The following is a 17,261-nucleotide window of genomic DNA, read 5'->3' on the forward strand; positions in this document are numbered from 1 at the left end:
TTACTTCTCAGCATTGCTCATGTAATTTCGAGTTAGGTAAACCAATCTTCTAGCATACTCTATTCATTCTCTGTCAATAGCATTTAAAACAGAGCCTTTCGCCCTCCTGACAGTGCTTCAATTATAACCCAATATTATTTTCTCTCTTCCGGGAAAAAAAGGAATGGATAATTTACCATGAGTCTAGATATAAAATAATTGACCCAAAGCAAGGCAGAGGAAAACTGCTTTAGTTCCCCTTCTTACACTCTTGGAGCCCCGGGAAAGAACATCAAAGTAACAACATGAAACGTGTCTTTCAGGCAGTTCATTTACACTGGTCCCGTTTAGCGCCATATTGCATTACATGAAGGTGGTTTTTAATAGTTCTTTCCCCAGTGTGGCTGCTCTTTATATCTTCAAAGACTGCTGTGGTTGTTAATTCTCACAAAACTTTCGCCAAGGCAGGTTGTAAGTTATTGTTGTTATTTTACTAATAATGTGGTAGCATGAAGGAAGTGTGATCATTTCCCAAGGCGACCTTGGGAATATATCCATGTTGTTGTACACATATCGTGCAGTTATGTAATAGGAAAAGGAAGGGTCTACACATGCAAACACAAACACATATTTATTCTTAGTATGTGAACTTTTTTCACTTGAATATATTTTTTAAAAATTTTCCCATACCTCCTATACATCTCTGAAATATTTTACTGAAATGTGTGTACCGACCAAATATGGCTTACAACTGCCATTGAATGGATGAGAGCCTGCCTTGATGAATACACAACACCCATAAGGTGCAAATTTTGCATTTCTTGGGAACATTGACTTTATTTTTAGTAGCATTTCTGTAGGCTGATATCTCCTTTTCGAAAATCCTCTTTGTAAACCAAGGACCATAATAATACTCTTAAAATGAAGAAATATAGAAATCCCTTTTGGCATTTACCAAAAAGCATTTATATCTCTCTCTATTTCATTTTCCCCTCTTCTTTAAATCTATTAATGAAATACTGCTTTTGCTAAAGTTTTATTAATACATCCTAATTGAGAAATATAAAGCTATTTAGTTTTATCTTAACTGAATTTAAAAAAAATGAAATAAAAATAAGAATCTGGAGACCAAAAGCCAAACAAGTATATTAAATTAAGCTCATGTAGTTTAAAAGAGTGGTGGAAATGCAGAAAGCAAGATCTAGCCTATCTACTCTGATGGAATTGCCCCTGCCGCCTCTTGATTTTAAATTTAGAACCCTAAATATCCTTAGTAGGATATTGCCTATAGTGGTGACAATATATTTTTAAATATTCATTCTTTTTAAAAAATCGTATCTTTTTTTAAAATCATATCTTTTAAAAAATAATGTCTTTTAAAAAATCATTGAGGTCTGTATTTTATTACTCTACACATAGTCAAGCCTTTGTTATTTTATATTAAAAAATTTGAGATACTGATTATTTGAAAGGATTAGACTTCTCTAGATAAAAAAAAAAATTATACAGTGAAATACCACTCTCTCATTTCTCTAGTCACTTGTATGGGAAGTGGTGAGAAAGTACCAAAGATCTAATAGGGACTTGGAAATCTTAGTCTAAGTATCAGAATCACAATTAAAACATGGTAAAAACCCTTCATAAATTTTATTGTTATATCCTCTCCTCAAAACAGACAACTGTTAAGACCTCCTTAATGGCAGCTATGAAGCAGACCTGTATTATGTCACATTAGATTTATTTTAAGTGCATGTTGATTAACTTTGTTGATGCTGAATTTGATTATTGGTATCTCATATCAGAGCCCTACCATGGGATAGGGACGAGGAAGGAGTGGAAAGACTCACCTGCCAACAATAGGCAATGAGAAAAGAGATTCTTGGTGCTCAGTCTTATCCTGATTTTCATCAGAAGAGCAAAAAGAAAGAATTCCAGAGAGAAACAGGATGGGACAGAAGTCAAAGAGTTGGGCAGACTTACATTAGCATCCTGGCTTTGCTCTTTAACACACAAGCTACTTAATCTACACCTGAAAATCCTCACCTGTAAAGTGAGAATAATTATACCTTCCTCCACGGTTCATGTGCAGTTAATGAAAAGAGCAAATCTACATGAAATTTATTCGCAGGGTACCTGGTACAGAGTAGATATGCACTATGCACTTAGCAGATATGCCCTTAGGCCATCTTGGGGTTCCTTATTCTTATTAGTTGTGTTAATGAGTGGTTAGTGATTCGCTTATTTCCTGTGCTGGCACCATGTGGCTGTTTGAAATCTCACAGCATGAAACCAAGACTAGCAAAGGTGGCTTAAAAATGTAAAGTAAGAAAATATTAGTTATGTAGAATTCAAATAAAGTGTCTGATCCAGGATATACAGATGGGTTTCCCGTTCACAGTTAAGGCATTTCTTCCTGAACTGTGAGCGTTATCTCACCCATGGCCATTCAGGCCCCCTGCCTCTTCTGGATATTTATCATCTCACATGGCTTCAACAGTCCCACGCCTCACACTGTCCACAGAACTAACTAAATTAAACATATTCCACTAGCTTTCGAAATGAAAAGGTAATGTTTTTACATCCAACAGGGCAGATTGAACCCACTGACAATCATAGATTCCCATAGATTGGGCGTGTTTAGAGAAGAAGAGTCTAGAGGAGCCCCATACTGGAGAGTAACCTACAAATGCACAATACACCGTGTATATGTCTGTGTTACAGATTTGTCGCAAACTAAATGGTATCCGTTTCACCTGCTGTAAAAGTGCCAAAGACAGGACGTCCATGTCCGTGACACTTGAACAGTGCGCCATCTTGAGAGACGAGCACCAGCTGCACAAGGACTTCTTCATCCGAGCTCTGGACTGTATGAGAAGGTACCCCACTTGTCTTCACCTTTCTTTCTTTGCAGGTCATTGTAAGGTTTTAGTTGTTTTTACTTTGTTGGTTTTCCAAATGCACATTTTACTAGAGGACTAACCACTTAGTAACTTCACTGTATTTCCATGGCTTATAGCTCATGACATGAAAGATAAAATAATTGTACATATTCCCCCTACTCATTTTAGACCGTAGAAGAGAATGTGGCTGGATATGATAATATGCATAGAGGATAACTTTCATTAGCTCATCTCGACCCAAGTTAACGGGCTCTGGTTCTTTCATATCTAACACTTGAAGAGCACTGTTTCTTTATATTAATATATAAGTAGTTATAAGTATGCACAAAATAAAACGAAGTCATTATCCAAACAAAACCTTTCCAAATTACAACTACCCGGTGATCTTCCTGTGGCTTGCAGGGTCTCTGGGTCAGTAACCTCCTTCCTAAAATTATTTCCACATCACTCATCATAAAGATGGGATGACACTGATACTTTGCAATAGAGAATTAACATTGTCACTGTGCTGACATTTAAAACGCAATGCCTGAAGTCATGTTTCCTGATTCATTTCCACAGTAATTAAATCTAAAGTCTAAGCCAAAATGGGAAGGAAAAAGTGGCCCATTCACAATGTCTCTTAGCAAGGACACACGTTAATTAAAAAATTAGCCAAAAAAAAAAAAAAAAAAAGTTAGCCAAATTGTCTCTTTGCTACAAAGACTGGTTCAGAAGCACACCGGAAGCACGGGACAGGCTCCTTGTTCCCAGAAAGGCACATCATGTGATGCTCTTGAGAGGGCTGCCTCTTATCTGCCATGTCATTAGCTTCCACTTTTCTTTTAACTGCCACGTCTTTGGAGACGTCGATGCTTGCCTGTGCGTGTTCTTGTGCCTGTATGTTTTCCCCACTAACGAGAGGTTTCTGAAGTCCTCTGTTTTACCCCATTTCATGTCTCTTGGCATTTCCATTGTTCAGTGGAGTTCTATCATAATTTTTTGATAGATGTATGAGGATGTCTTAGGAGCCTGACATGAACATCTCAGCCATATAAACACGTCTGGTTGATAAAAAAAAAATCTTCTTTCAAAAAGTCTCTCTTTCAAAAATAATCTCAGCACTAATGGGGGAAATTCAGAATCTGAGTCTGAAATTTTCTAACGTGCATAAAAAGAGTAAAAGTGTCACTGTGGATGAACAAAGGGGCTGGGAGAAGAGAGCAGGAACACATGGCATTATTACAGGCCAGAGACACCAGAGCACTAAAACGCTTCAACGAACATAAATTATCTGGAAGGCAAAATTTTTACTTGTTTGTTTAAGGTGGAGGTAATGGTGGTTTTTGACAATGTTTTCTAGTGTCATAGTTTTTTAGAAAGGAAGAGGATTTGCAGAGCTTTTCACTCCACCACCTGGGGACACCCCCCCACCCCACCTCGCCCTACCCCCAGACAGTGGCTTTAAAATCCACATCAGAACCACTTCTAGGGCTCGTGAATCTACATATATTTGGACCCCACGTGGTTTATAATTGAGACCCAGGGATCTAAATGTTTTAAGGACTTCACAAATATTCTGAAACACAACCATCAATTAAAAAAAAAAAAAATCAGTGTTTTAAAGGAGTTTGAGTTTTATTTATTTGAATGTACTTAATTGAAGTGTTTAATTTTATTTAACATCAGTTGCAATTTATTTTACTTTTGAATTATTCTAACCACCTTTCAGGCTGTTTACTCTGGATGATTTTAGAGTTCACCAAGGTTATAATATCATCGGTTTTCCTAGGTTGTTTTTTTTTCCTGTATCTGTATTAAAATTTTCCATTTTAATTGCCCTTATCTCTGTAAGAGTTTCAAATTATTACATATAGATGAGCACAATGTTATTGATGTAAAGAAAGAAAGCTTCATCTAGCTGCTTATTCAGAAACATCCTCACCCACATAAGCTTCATGGGAGTAGGGATTTGTGTTTTCCTTTGTTCACTGCAGGGTCACCAGTATCTAGAACAAAGCCTCCTGTATACTGGATTCTCAGCTATTATTCAATGAATGAATGCATGGGTGGACAGATGGATGAATGAATGAATAACATAGGTTTTTAAAATGTTCAAGTTCTATATTTTGGGAAGTTTTATACATACGTAGGCATTTGGAATTCAATATATCACATATTACTCAATTATAAGATATTTGTAAGCCCAAAGTTCCATAAGATGAAAGTGAAAGCTTTGGAGAAGTTATGATACAAATTCAAAATACAAATTCAAAAAGAAACAGGGCACATAGGGCCTGCCTTAACTCACAGTCTGAATCCACCCTTCGGACAATTTTCAAAAATTTAATTCTCTCTTTTCCTACATACCCAATATTTATTTGCAGCTGCACACTCCCGACAAGCACCTATAGTTACAATCTGTTTGATCTAAACTGCAAAGACCCTCTTCAGATTAGAGAGTTAGCAAGGCATCTGGTAGATCTGACTCTGTAAGGAGCCCTTGGTAGTTGCCTATCTTGCAAGACCAAAGCAATGATTCTCAACCCTCACTGCCCATTTGATAGCCTAGGGGCCAGGGATGGGGGGGAACAGCAGGAGTCCCACCACTGATACGCCTCTGGGAAGGAGTCCCATAGAAAACCACTTGACTAAAGTCTGCCTCATTTAACCAACAACCCATCAATAATTGATTTTAATGGCTTTGTGGTAAGACTCTAAGCCTGGTCTATATTTCCTTTCTTTGAGTTTTGGTGTGTATGTATGTGTATTGCCAAATTCTCCCTTCATCACCTATAACAGAAATTTACAAAGTAGCAGCTCCATAATCGACAGATTGTTTTTCAAAGAAAGGGAGAATGCAGTATCAGCACTCCCATTTTCAGTTATGGAATCTCCATTGAATGCTACGCGCCATCTCTTCCCAGTGCATTTGCAGAAAGCATTTTTGGTTGGGACTTTCAAACTTCTATTTGGTTAATAGATGACGAGGATTGTAATTTAAAATTTTAAATTTGACGGGATTATAAAATGTCATGTTTTATCAAAAAATAATTGTGTTGGGAAACTTAATTGCCACTAAAAAGTAAATTAAAATGAACATGTCAGTGCACTGTTACTTCCTTTACAGGAAGTCTGGGATAATGTGTGTATACAGTGTAACATTCTGCCTAGTTATCCGTCTAGCTTTTATTTTCCTTATGCTATATTACTCTGAAATCTGTCCTTCTATAATGCGTTTTTAAAATTCAGATAGTTGATAGGCTATTAGTAAAATTAATCAGGGTACATTTCAGACTACAACCTATTTAACACACAATTCCATTTTAGTAAATATTTAATTTGTAAGAGAGAGACAAAAAGGTCCATCAGCCCTATTGAGTTTTACTATCTCGTTGAATGTCACATTCCCAACGTCTTGCACCGGAAATATATATCTCAGGGGAGCATAATTTATGAAATGTTCTGCTTTATAAATCAGTGACCCTTAACTGATATCAGTAACGGTTTTATTTTTTTTATTTCTCATGGCGTACTCTTTTGTTGGTGTCACTTTTGAATGATGTAGTGCATTCCTGTTGAAATAGAAAAACTTCTTCCTTCTTTCCTTAGTCTTGTTTCCATTTTGGCTTATTTTTCGTTGCTTTTGTTTGATTGTCCTCGTTGGAGAAGAGTTGCTATTATTTCATATTTTCCCCTATTTCAAATATTAAAGTGTGTAAATAGGCATTGTAGAATAGGTAATTGAAGCTTTCTGTAATCTCTTGACTACTTGAAAAGGATGTGTTTGCATGAAGCAGCGTAAGCGGGAACAGTTTTCCCATTATCACTAAGTGTCACCTCTTTCAGTGCTATCTTTGCTACATTACTTCAGTTCTTACCTGTGACAAATAACAGTAATAAGCCCAGATGGAGTCACCATCATGTTAGGGTTGCTAATAATGTGAAAACCAACCTTGTTTAGGATGTATTTTTGCTTCAGCTGATGGTAAGGTACAAGATACTGCAAAGAATATACTTCTTTAGAAATCATATTGGAACAAGTATCTCTTAACAAGATAGCCACAGATGAACCACTGACAGAGAACCGATCTTACTAGACAAATCAAAAAATAACCTGCAAAAACTTTCAACTTCCTGAACAAAATATACGTGCTGATTTTAGGCAATCTTCTTCCGTTTCTGTGTGTTATACTATTTTATTACCATCAAAGTGATGGTTTGTAGGTCGATTTCTTCTCCCTACATTGTTTGGTATGGGATATTTGTTTTCTGGTGGTAGACTTGACACCCTGTGAGTTTGGAGCGTGTCATCCAGAACACCTGCCAACTTTACACACAGCTTTCCAAATAAGTCATTTCTGTCAATTCTTGAAATTATTAACTGAGGACCTAGACATATAAGTGTATGGAATATATGTTTTTATTTAATTTGCTGAAAACAAATATAAATATAAATGAATCTAGTTAAAATAAATAGATGTAACTTCTGCCACAAATACCGGTTTCTATCATCAGGAAGACCTGGGGTTAAATCCTTATTGTAACACTTAGTTTCTGTGTGGCTTTGGACAAGTTAATTAATCTCCAGGCCACAGTTTCCTAACCTGTAAACTAGGGATAACAATATCTTTCTGTCCTGTCGGTATTGTTCAATGAGATCCTTATTTAAAGTCTCTGTGCTGGGGGTATTAGGTACTCTGCTTAACAAATGTTACCCTTACTCTCCCATGCTCTCCCCATTGCTCTATCCTGAGTATCCTTCCCTACCCCATGTTTCTTATAAGTGCCTCCTCTGAAACTCCTGAAATTGAGGAGATTCCCAGGTCTTCAAGCTCTTCCAAGTCCCAGGATTAATACTTGGTTCCAAAAAAGGCTTAACCTATGTCTCCGTGATGATGGCATGAAAGGTTTGGGACTATAGGAGCAGCTGAGCCTGGAACGGGGGCTTATCTGTGGTCCGCAGACAGCAGTGCCTTAGCACTCAGGTAGAAGAATTCTGGGTGTCCAACTCTTGAATGCCCACAGACTTCATTAGCAATTCAGGATATCCAATAAATAACGAGCCAGGAACCCCTTCTCAGGAGACAACCTGGGCAAATATATTATTAGCAGAAATACGTCGTCGTCATATTCATAGTCAAAAGTAAACATTTATTGAGTATTTACTGTGGCAGAATGCCATGCTGAACAAAGGGAGAAATAAATTATAATAGTGGCAGCAGCTAACAGTCAATGAGTGCTTTCTGTTCACTGAAATTCCACTAAGCCTTCTGTGTGAGGAACCTCTATTAATGCTCACAGTGCTCGTAGGAAGTAGATGAGGCCACATACCTAGGAAGTAAGAGTTAGTAGAGTGGCTGAGAGGAGAAAAGGAATGAATCACTGTGGCCTGGGGTGGTCCTGGGGGGGAGAGAGGGCATGGAAACTGAGTATTATATTCGTAAGTAGAAAGGAGTTAGGAGTTCTTGAGTAGGAATATCCACCATGTATTCCCGAAAATAAAACCTAGCCGGACAATCAGCTCTAATGCATCTTTTGGAGCAAAAATTAATATAAGACCCAGTCTTATTTTACTATAAGACCAGGTCTTAAAATATAATATAATATAATACTCAGTCTTATATTAATTTTTGCTCCAAAAGATGCATTAGAGCTGATTATCTGGCTAGGTCTTATTTTCAGGGGAACAGGGTAAGTGGTTATAGCTGAGTAGTGTTTATTAATTCATCACATTTGTTAAGTGTTTTGTGTACATAAATGGTATCATAATGTGTGTCACATTCAACAACATATTCTTTAGCTGAAAGCATGGTTTTAAGACCTGTGTTCATATATAGGGTCTAGCCCTCTCCTTTTAACTGCTGTATAGCGTCCATTGTATGAATAGACCACAATTTATCTAGTCCTCTATTGAGTTTTAGGTTGTCTGATACTATTACAAGCAATGGTGTAAGACATTCTCACATGTATTTCCATGAATACAAGTAGGAGAGTTTCTTCAAGTGGAATGGGTGGTAGGGTATTTATATTTTCAATTTTACTACCAGATTGCTCTTCTAGGTGCTACCAGATTGCTCTTCAAAATAGCTGTACTAATTTATATCCCAAAAGCCAGGCACATGTGGTCTCATTTTTCCACATGCCCAAATATTTGCACTGTATGAGTTTTTACCAATACGATGGGTAAAAAGTAAGATCTTGGTTAAATTCGCATTTTCCCCATGATAAGCAATATTGAACATCTTTCTAAACATTGATTGGCCATCTAGGTTTCCACTTCCAGTACCTCATTTGTGTGCTTTATATTTTAGGAGTTTGCCCATAATTGCAAGTTAAGAAAGGATACTGGGTTATTGTGTTTAAGTGAAATTCTAGAAAAGAGAGTTTCAGGAGTGGTGGTTTTCTAAAAATGTTTTTTTTATTTGTTTTATATTTTAAAAAATGGAAGCATGATGGATTAGGACATAAGGGTCTCGGGTTTGGGTAGAAAAATGCCAGGTTTTAACAGGAGCCTGTGACAGGATATGAGCTTTGTAGCAGAGAGTGGGCCGAAGGACCTTTACAGACGAGGGGAAGAAACTTCCTGCTGAGACATGAACAAAAGCCTGTAGGACATTAGGGACATGATTGATGCCTTTGCACGTGGAAAGTGAGGTGTAACAGGAACTAGTCTTAGAAAGGGCTTGTTCTCTCTCATTAAAGAAGCCTGAGATTCCGGCAGCGCGGGCCTCGGTGATCTGCGGAGAGCAGTTATGCCGAAACCCAGGAAGTTTGTTTATGCTCGTGGAAGGCTGAGACACAAGAATCAAGGTGAACCTGAATCCCTCGTTCAAAGAGAAAAGCAACACAAAATTAAACATGTGGATGTGGAACAAATATCGAGGCTTTACTTCAAATCTTCCTGACTTTGAAAGTTTGCAGCTTGTTAAGGCGTTCCTTTCCCATATAAGAATGCTTCCCAAATCTCAGTCATTCATTTAACCATCTAATAAGTATCATGTGAATAATCATTTCTTTTAGCCAGCATGGATTTATGCACTTGATGTCCCTGCTATGTTTATCCTCATGCACATGAGAATAAATCCCAAACTATTGAAATCACTGTACTCACAGTGTACCATGTTAAAACTGACGTACGCTCAGTGTCACACTTTGCCTTCATCCGAGTGCTACTGTCCTCTGATAAACACTGTCAAAGCCCCTGTCTAACCTGGATTTTGTTGTAGTGCTCCAGTCTCTAGCCCAGGAGAACAAACTAGATGTCTTCACAGGCCACTCTCTAGTGAAAACTGGTCCAGGAGCCAATAGTATTTATGGGAAAACAGCCAAAATATTGCAAACTTTTCTCCTGATTGGAAGATCACAGATGACAGAAAAGTTCGAATGCCAGGTGATAATACATTTATGCCCGAAGGACCATGGTCTCAAGTCCTATGGGCAAAAATAGATTATGCACAGTTAGACTCCATCCTTTTCCATTCATTGAGCCTATCGAAACTCATATGAGTGTGAATGACGTCATTATAGGGGCCAAGAGTTTCATTTGTAAAGCATATCGTTTGCAATATTAGCAGTCTATTCGTAGTAACAAATCATTCTCAAGTATCCTGACATTGTTTTGGCAGCGCCACTGCTTTGAATCCTCTAAAATCTAACACCTAAGCCAGCTCAGCAGAGAGCAGATTGGTACTGTGCAATGGTTAAGAGCGCGGAGTTTGTCATTAGACCAGGTTCTCCACTTCCTACCAGTAGGATGAAATGCTAAGAGCTTAGGTTCTTTATCTGTACGGTGGAAAGTGTATATAAGGAAATTGATACCAGAATATAATATACAGTAAAAACTTGATAAAGTAACTGTCATTGTGGTCATTTCACCAGCGTTGTCATCTCATGGTTTTGTGAGAATTAAACTAAACAGTGATCATCGAAGCCCTTAACCCAGTACTTGTAAGGATCAGTAGCTATTAAATGCTGCCACGGCTATCATGGATGTTATTGTGGTGACAATTGTCATTATTATTATTATTATTATTATTACTATTATTACAATTATTGATGCTACCTTCTTTGTCATAATGGCTTTCCATTGAGTTGTTTTTACTGCACTGTGCCTTAGTGTGATATCCTCAAACTGTATTGAAGAAAGTAAAAGGAACAGCCTTTTCAGCTATTCATAACATCTGTGCACTAGTCCTCAAACAGTGTTCCCCCAGCCAGCAGCATCAGCTTCCCCTAAGAACTTGCTAGAAATGTAGATTCTCGGGCCTCACCGCACACCTACTGCATCAGAAATTCGAGTAGGGGCTCAGCAATCAGTGCTTTTATTCAGATGATAGTGATGCAAATGTAATTTTGATAACTACTGGTTGAGGGTAAGGATAGTGTTGTATTGCTAACAGTTTTATTAAGAAATAACTAACTTACATACACATTCATTGCCGTACAGTTCACCCATTTAAAGTATACAAGGCAATAGTTTTTAGTATATTCACAGAGTTGTGCAACCATCAACACAATCTAATGTTGGAACCTGTTAGAACCTTAAAAGAAACCCCATATCCATTAGCGGTCTCTCTGTAACCTCCATCCCTCCTATTCTGGACATTCCATATAAATAGAATCATATAACGTGAGGTCTTTTGTGAGTGACTTCTTTCACTTAGCATATTTTCAAAGTTCATCTATGTTGTCAAACAATTTTCATTACCTTGTAAAGTTCCCTCTTTGTGAAGATTCTTTGCATTCATTTCTATGGCTTTAATATGAGGCTTGCTTTTCATTCTCCAGAAAAACTCGGGTACAGGTGTGCACAGGTGGAGGGGTTGGGGTTGGGGGTGAGAGAGGTGGGTGTGATTATGTATGTGCATGTTTTAATTTTTCACTTTCCCTTTTTTAGAGACTACTGAAAAGCTTAAGGCCAATTTTGTGATCCATCTACTTCAAATGTACAGCTTTCTGTAATTTTTCTTTTTTAATACAGCGGCCTCATTCCTAGTTCCATTTTATGGCATAACCTTTGCCTTTACTCTTTCATTCTCACTTTCCATTTTTGATATCTTACTGAATTTTATGTATCCATTTAAACTGCCTTAAATTATTTTTAAAACAAGGCAGGATTTAAATACTTAAAAATAAAATCACATGGAGCATTCTCTCTATCCTATGCTCAGAGCCCTTCTGAAATCTGCTCTCAGCCTGTGTCGAATCAAGTTGGATAATATTGACTTATAGTTTTTTGCAAAATGCAAAAAAAAAATTAAAAAATTAGTGTCTTACATGTGCACTTATGTTTTCAAATGATGCCCCCTTGTCAACTCTTTGAGAAAATAATAGCATTATATGTTCATATGCTTTAGAGTTTACAAATCACCGTGACTGCTCTTTTTCTTTAGAAAACAGGAATACAATAGATATCATCTTTTGTTCAGTTTCTGTTTCATAATTTAATTTTATAACATAAATTCAAAGATGGAATTTTTATAACACAGATAGTTTTATTAGATTTTGTGATAATGATTTATTTTTCTCTTGGAAAGAGTAGAACAAAAGTGAGAAAAAAGGATATTAGAGCTGTCAAGAGATATTCTTTTTGCCAGAAAAGGAGGGGGAAAATGCCCTCCTTTTCATAAGACTGCACTGATTTTACAGCTGTTGCTCTTGAAATAGATACATTTATTGAAAACTCCTACTATCTGTAGTCACTATAAAAAAAGAAAAATCATTTTTCCTATAGAATGAAAATCTCTCATGCATATATGCAAGGTACATATGATTAAATATTATATGGTCATAAAGTCAAAAAGCAACCGAGGCAGCTGTGAAGACCCTCCCTGGTTTTAGTGTGAGCACATAAGAAATGTGTGGTTGACAGCCTCTGAAAACCTGAACTCCAGTAAGCATTTGCCACATCTGTGATTTAACTACATGAATATGTTTTTTTGTGCATTTTAGTAACTTTAAAGTTGTTAATGCATTGTGTACTTCCTGAACAGAGAGATACTATACATAATTAGAAATAATTCTCAATCATGTGGCTTTATTTAGGGGTTAAGTAAATACTTTTAGAAAACAATACGATTTGATATTTATGTTGTCAGTTGCAACCTCCTCAAAACACAATCCTTAAAGTTCTTTTATAAGTTAAAATTCATATTCCTCCTCAGTCATGGTTTCAGACCCTAATGAAAACTGTGTTGCATTTCTGTTTGTGAAAAGGTAAAAGACAGTCATGTTTCTCTGCAATCTGCTTTATATAAGTTTATGATAAATGTGTGCATGTTTATTTTGCCACCTTTGCCCACATCCATTGAACAAAAGTAGAGTACATTGACAGTCTTGGCATTGGATGCTGGGATGAAGCGAAAATGAAAAACATTCAATATTTTGAAAATCCTTAAGAATGTTGGGATGTTAAAATATTTGTGTTAATGAAAATGAATTTATTGAATTCATTTGTGTGTGTGTTTTAAATTTTTAAACTGACTTTGAAAGTTAGTAATTGTTCTTGAATATTCTTATCTCCAACTAAATGTAAAAATGGTATTAGTACATTTTGCCAGTGATTGAACTCCACTAATTTCCTCCTGGAGTTTGATTAGCAGTGGAAGCAAAATTTTCACATAACTAATTTTATCACAATCAAGATGAAAACAAAATTAAAACAATCTTGAAAGAATCTGGATCTATGTCTGGGGAGGATGGGAGAGAAGAAAGCAGTTTTCTAATTAGTATGGGGTTTGTCAAGGTAAAGGCATGTGTCAAGTTTCATCTCTAACTTGCGTGGACCCCTTGGCCAGGGTGTATGGTGAGTATCTTCCAGGCAGGCAGGGCTTGCTCGCCCCTGTAGGGGCAAAACCTTCTGCTTGCACAGACCACGTGGGCTGGATACTTCCCCCAGCAGCTAAGAGATAGTTGCTACAAGGAAGGTGATCTGCAGTCCCAATCGATGTTGATTTCTAAGGAAAATGCTTGGCTATCTGATATTCTTGCCACGCACCTGCAAAAAAAGAAAAAAAATGTAAAATAACATACATGAGTGTTGAAGCAGCGTTCTTATTCACATATAAAAGAAAACTTTTGCATCATTGTCATCATGTGGCCTTTCATCTCCATAGGTACCAAGATAACTTAAGGTAAAATGTAATACTCGTATTTCAACTTAGCCCAAAAGTGTTACTGAAGAGTCTGAGCAAATGTAGTCAACCTTGTTTTTCCCATTTCTGTCAAGATACATATACCCGAGGTCTATGAATATGTTTTCCTGTTGAGTCAGTGCTGGAAAGGAAGCTAGATTTCTTCTGGCCCACCGCCTCACAATAGCTTATGTTAATGAATACCACGTTTAATAAAGCAATGTTTTAAAAATCTACATAGTGTTCTTAAAGTTATACTAGCCCTTCAGTTAGGTCTTATGGAAGGTTTTCAGCTGAACATTCTATCCTTTGAATCTAACGTGATGGTGGGCAAGCGCAGACATGCTGGGTGCAATCGAACAGTGTCTTCCTGAGTCAGAAATGATTCAGCTGTGAGCAGATATGCTTCTCTGAGCAAGAGTGAAAATTTATATGGAATTACTTACTAGAGCAAGGTTAGCTCTCTGTGTTTGAGAAAATAATCTAAAGCCACTTGAGAAAATGGTATAAAGCCACATTTTTTTTCCCCAACAAAATGACTTTGGCAGCCTTGTAAGACTTATGATCCAAGTAAAGTAACTGAAAAGGAAAAGTGGATTGCAATGAGCCTTTTTAATATTACTCTTTGACTTGCTTTGGAGGCCAAAGTTATAGGTACTAAGGAAAATTGTATGTGTATATATGATATATATACATACACACATATATATGTATAATTTTAATGTTTGTTTTGCTTAGACCTAATCTGATCTTGTTTGTAAATGGCCCTTTTATTCAGGTGACCCAATTATTATGACTTGTGAGAGATGTGCTTATTCTTACACTTTTGTTTCAGCCACTAAGTTTAATATTAAGTAAACAGAAGAAATCCAACATTATGTTATCTCATTTAAATGAGACAAATTGAGAAAATAATTACTAAGTTGACAGATCAACTTCCCCCAAATATGCCAGACTGATAACTTAGCTCATTATTTTTATGGGTTGTTAAGGACCACAAGCTTTTGGTACAGAATAAGATGTTTTTCTCGAGATTTGATTGTTATTCTCCTAAAAGTCAGTTTTGAAACTATTTCCATTTCTTTGCACTTGTAACTTCTCATATTAATGGTATTTTAAAACTGCAACATTTGGAGAGGACCTCAGAGATTATCTGTGACCCTGCCAACTAAGGCAAGAATTCTTTATACAACATCGCTGACAGATTGTCAGGTAACCTTTACTTGCGTGTGTCCAATAGCAGCGATCTTGTGTATCAGCCCGTCCCATGACTGGACAGCTATATGTTTTATAAAACTTCCCTTCATGTGAAGCTGAAATGTGTCACCCTGTACCGTCTAGACATTAATCCACTCATCTGTCTAGAGCAACAGAGAGTAAGTCAGCATCTCTTTCCTTCTGTCAACCTGCAAGTACTTGAAGATGGTTGCTGTGTTCTATTTAATTGTTTAAAACGTAAAAGTAGATACAGCTGCCGCCCTTCCTAAAAGCTATTTCTGCCTTCTCTCAATGAATTCTTCATTTTCAATGCCCTTTATAAATAATTGCAAGCAAAATTGGACACCACGATCTGAATGTAATATGAAAACACAAAGTAAAATATAGGACAAAAGTCTGTGTGTCTCTCCCACCCTGCTTTCCTCCCTCTTCCTTCTTCCCTCCCATTATATAATGCTTACTCTGCACCAGCTACTTTTCTAAGCACTTTACAAATATCATCTCCCCTACACTTTATTTTAACCCTAAAAATTAGGTCTTAAAATGAGGAAACAGCCACAGAGGGTTTAAATGCCTTGCTCAAGGCCTCACAACTAGGAAATGGGGTGAGGCCATCTCACTGCACCAAGTCCATGCTTCTATGAGCCTAGGCAGCCTCTCTTGATCTATATTTATTTCTTTGTTCTTGGATCCATACATGGTATGACTTTTATGAAAGAACTTTGTTTTACTACATAATAAATTGAAACATGTGGTCCTTTGTCATATATACTGCTATCTAAGAAGGTTTCCCCTGAGCTACACTGGGATAATTGATATTTTGCAATGAAATATAAATGTATATATTTTTATTCTTGTCAACCTTATCGCTGACATAAGTATGGGTGACCTAAATAAATATGGTGGCCACATTATATATTTTCTGTGCTTTAAGAAATGCGCTGAGTTTTATAATAGAATGTACTTCTACATAATGATATCAAATTAATAGGTAATTTAAGGGATCTTGCACCAAACATTTTTATAGATAAGTAAGTAAATGCATATTTAAAGATAAATTACCAGGGTGGGAAAGTGAGGTGGGAAGTCAGACCCCTGAGCTAGTTCTATTTTATACCATTGGGGGGGAGCCATGGCTAGTATAACCCTTGGGGCCATGTCTGCTTCAAGGGTCTACATCCCATCACAAAAGGCAGTTTGCAGCACGATGATAACCTACTCCTGTGTTCTGTTTCATAGCATCTGCATAGGCTGACCATGGTTGATCACAGCCCTATTAATTGTTTCTACTAAAACCCCTTTGTTTTATTCTGGATCATTATTACCCCATGGCAGAAACCATTTACCGTAAGGAATACATAGCTCTGAATACTCTCTTATGTCAAAGCCATAAGCAATTTTTGAGTGCGTACTATTTACGAAGAATCATGCTTCATATGGAAGATACATACATGACTGTGATGTGTTCCTTGTCCTCACAAAGCTCAAAACCTATTGGGAGAGAATCACATACAAATAAATAATGATGGATTAGGTTTTTATGAATTATGTATAAACTGCTTTTAGAAACATAGATAAGGGAACAGTTAATTTTCCAGGGGTGGTGCGGTGAGTGTGGGGAACTGTCAGGGTGACAGAGAGAAGGTGACCTTTAAGTTGGTATTATTATGTGACAGATAAATTAAGAAAGGACATATTCCACCCACAAGAGGCTTTGATGCTTCTTTAAAAAAAAAAAAAAAAAAAAGGCTGTTGATTACTCTAGAAATTTCAGCATCTTTTGTTAGAGGCCTAAGATTGGGACATATTGACAATAAATATTAAAAGTAGATTATTTTATCAAGTTATGATTTCTGAGAAAGCAGTGACTTTAAGAAAGTGACTTTTATAAGTATCCAGGTTTAGAAGCCCTTATCCTTCCACAAATATTGGTTTCCTAGGTGATTGCTAACCTACCTGCAATTTCCCCCTTTATAACTGGCTTCATCTGGGTGAGGCAGGTAAGAGAGTATATTTGGGCTAGATATCTGTGATACAAGCAAAAACCTAA

At 36.8% G+C, this 17,261-nt stretch overlaps 1 protein-coding gene across 8 annotated transcripts in view; it reads left to right on the forward strand.

The window, feature by feature from the left end:
- Positions 1 to 17,261, forward strand: part of INPP4B (inositol polyphosphate-4-phosphatase type II B) — a 579,259-nt gene that overhangs the window by 529,737 nt on the left and 32,261 nt on the right. For all 8 annotated transcript variants that reach the window (XM_074338475.2, XM_019730782.3, XM_074338478.2 and 5 more), the window contains one exon: positions 2,701 to 2,855. In XM_074338475.2, the coding sequence (XP_074194576.1) occupies positions 2,701 to 2,855 (155 nt within the window). The remainder of the gene's footprint in view (positions 1 to 2,700; positions 2,856 to 17,261) is intronic.

This window comes from Rhinolophus sinicus, chromosome 15, assembly GCF_057876585.1.
Source record: "Rhinolophus sinicus isolate RSI-liver-muscle chromosome 15, RSI-T2T, whole genome shotgun sequence".
Taxonomy (NCBI): Eukaryota; Metazoa; Chordata; class Mammalia; order Chiroptera; family Rhinolophidae; genus Rhinolophus; species Rhinolophus sinicus.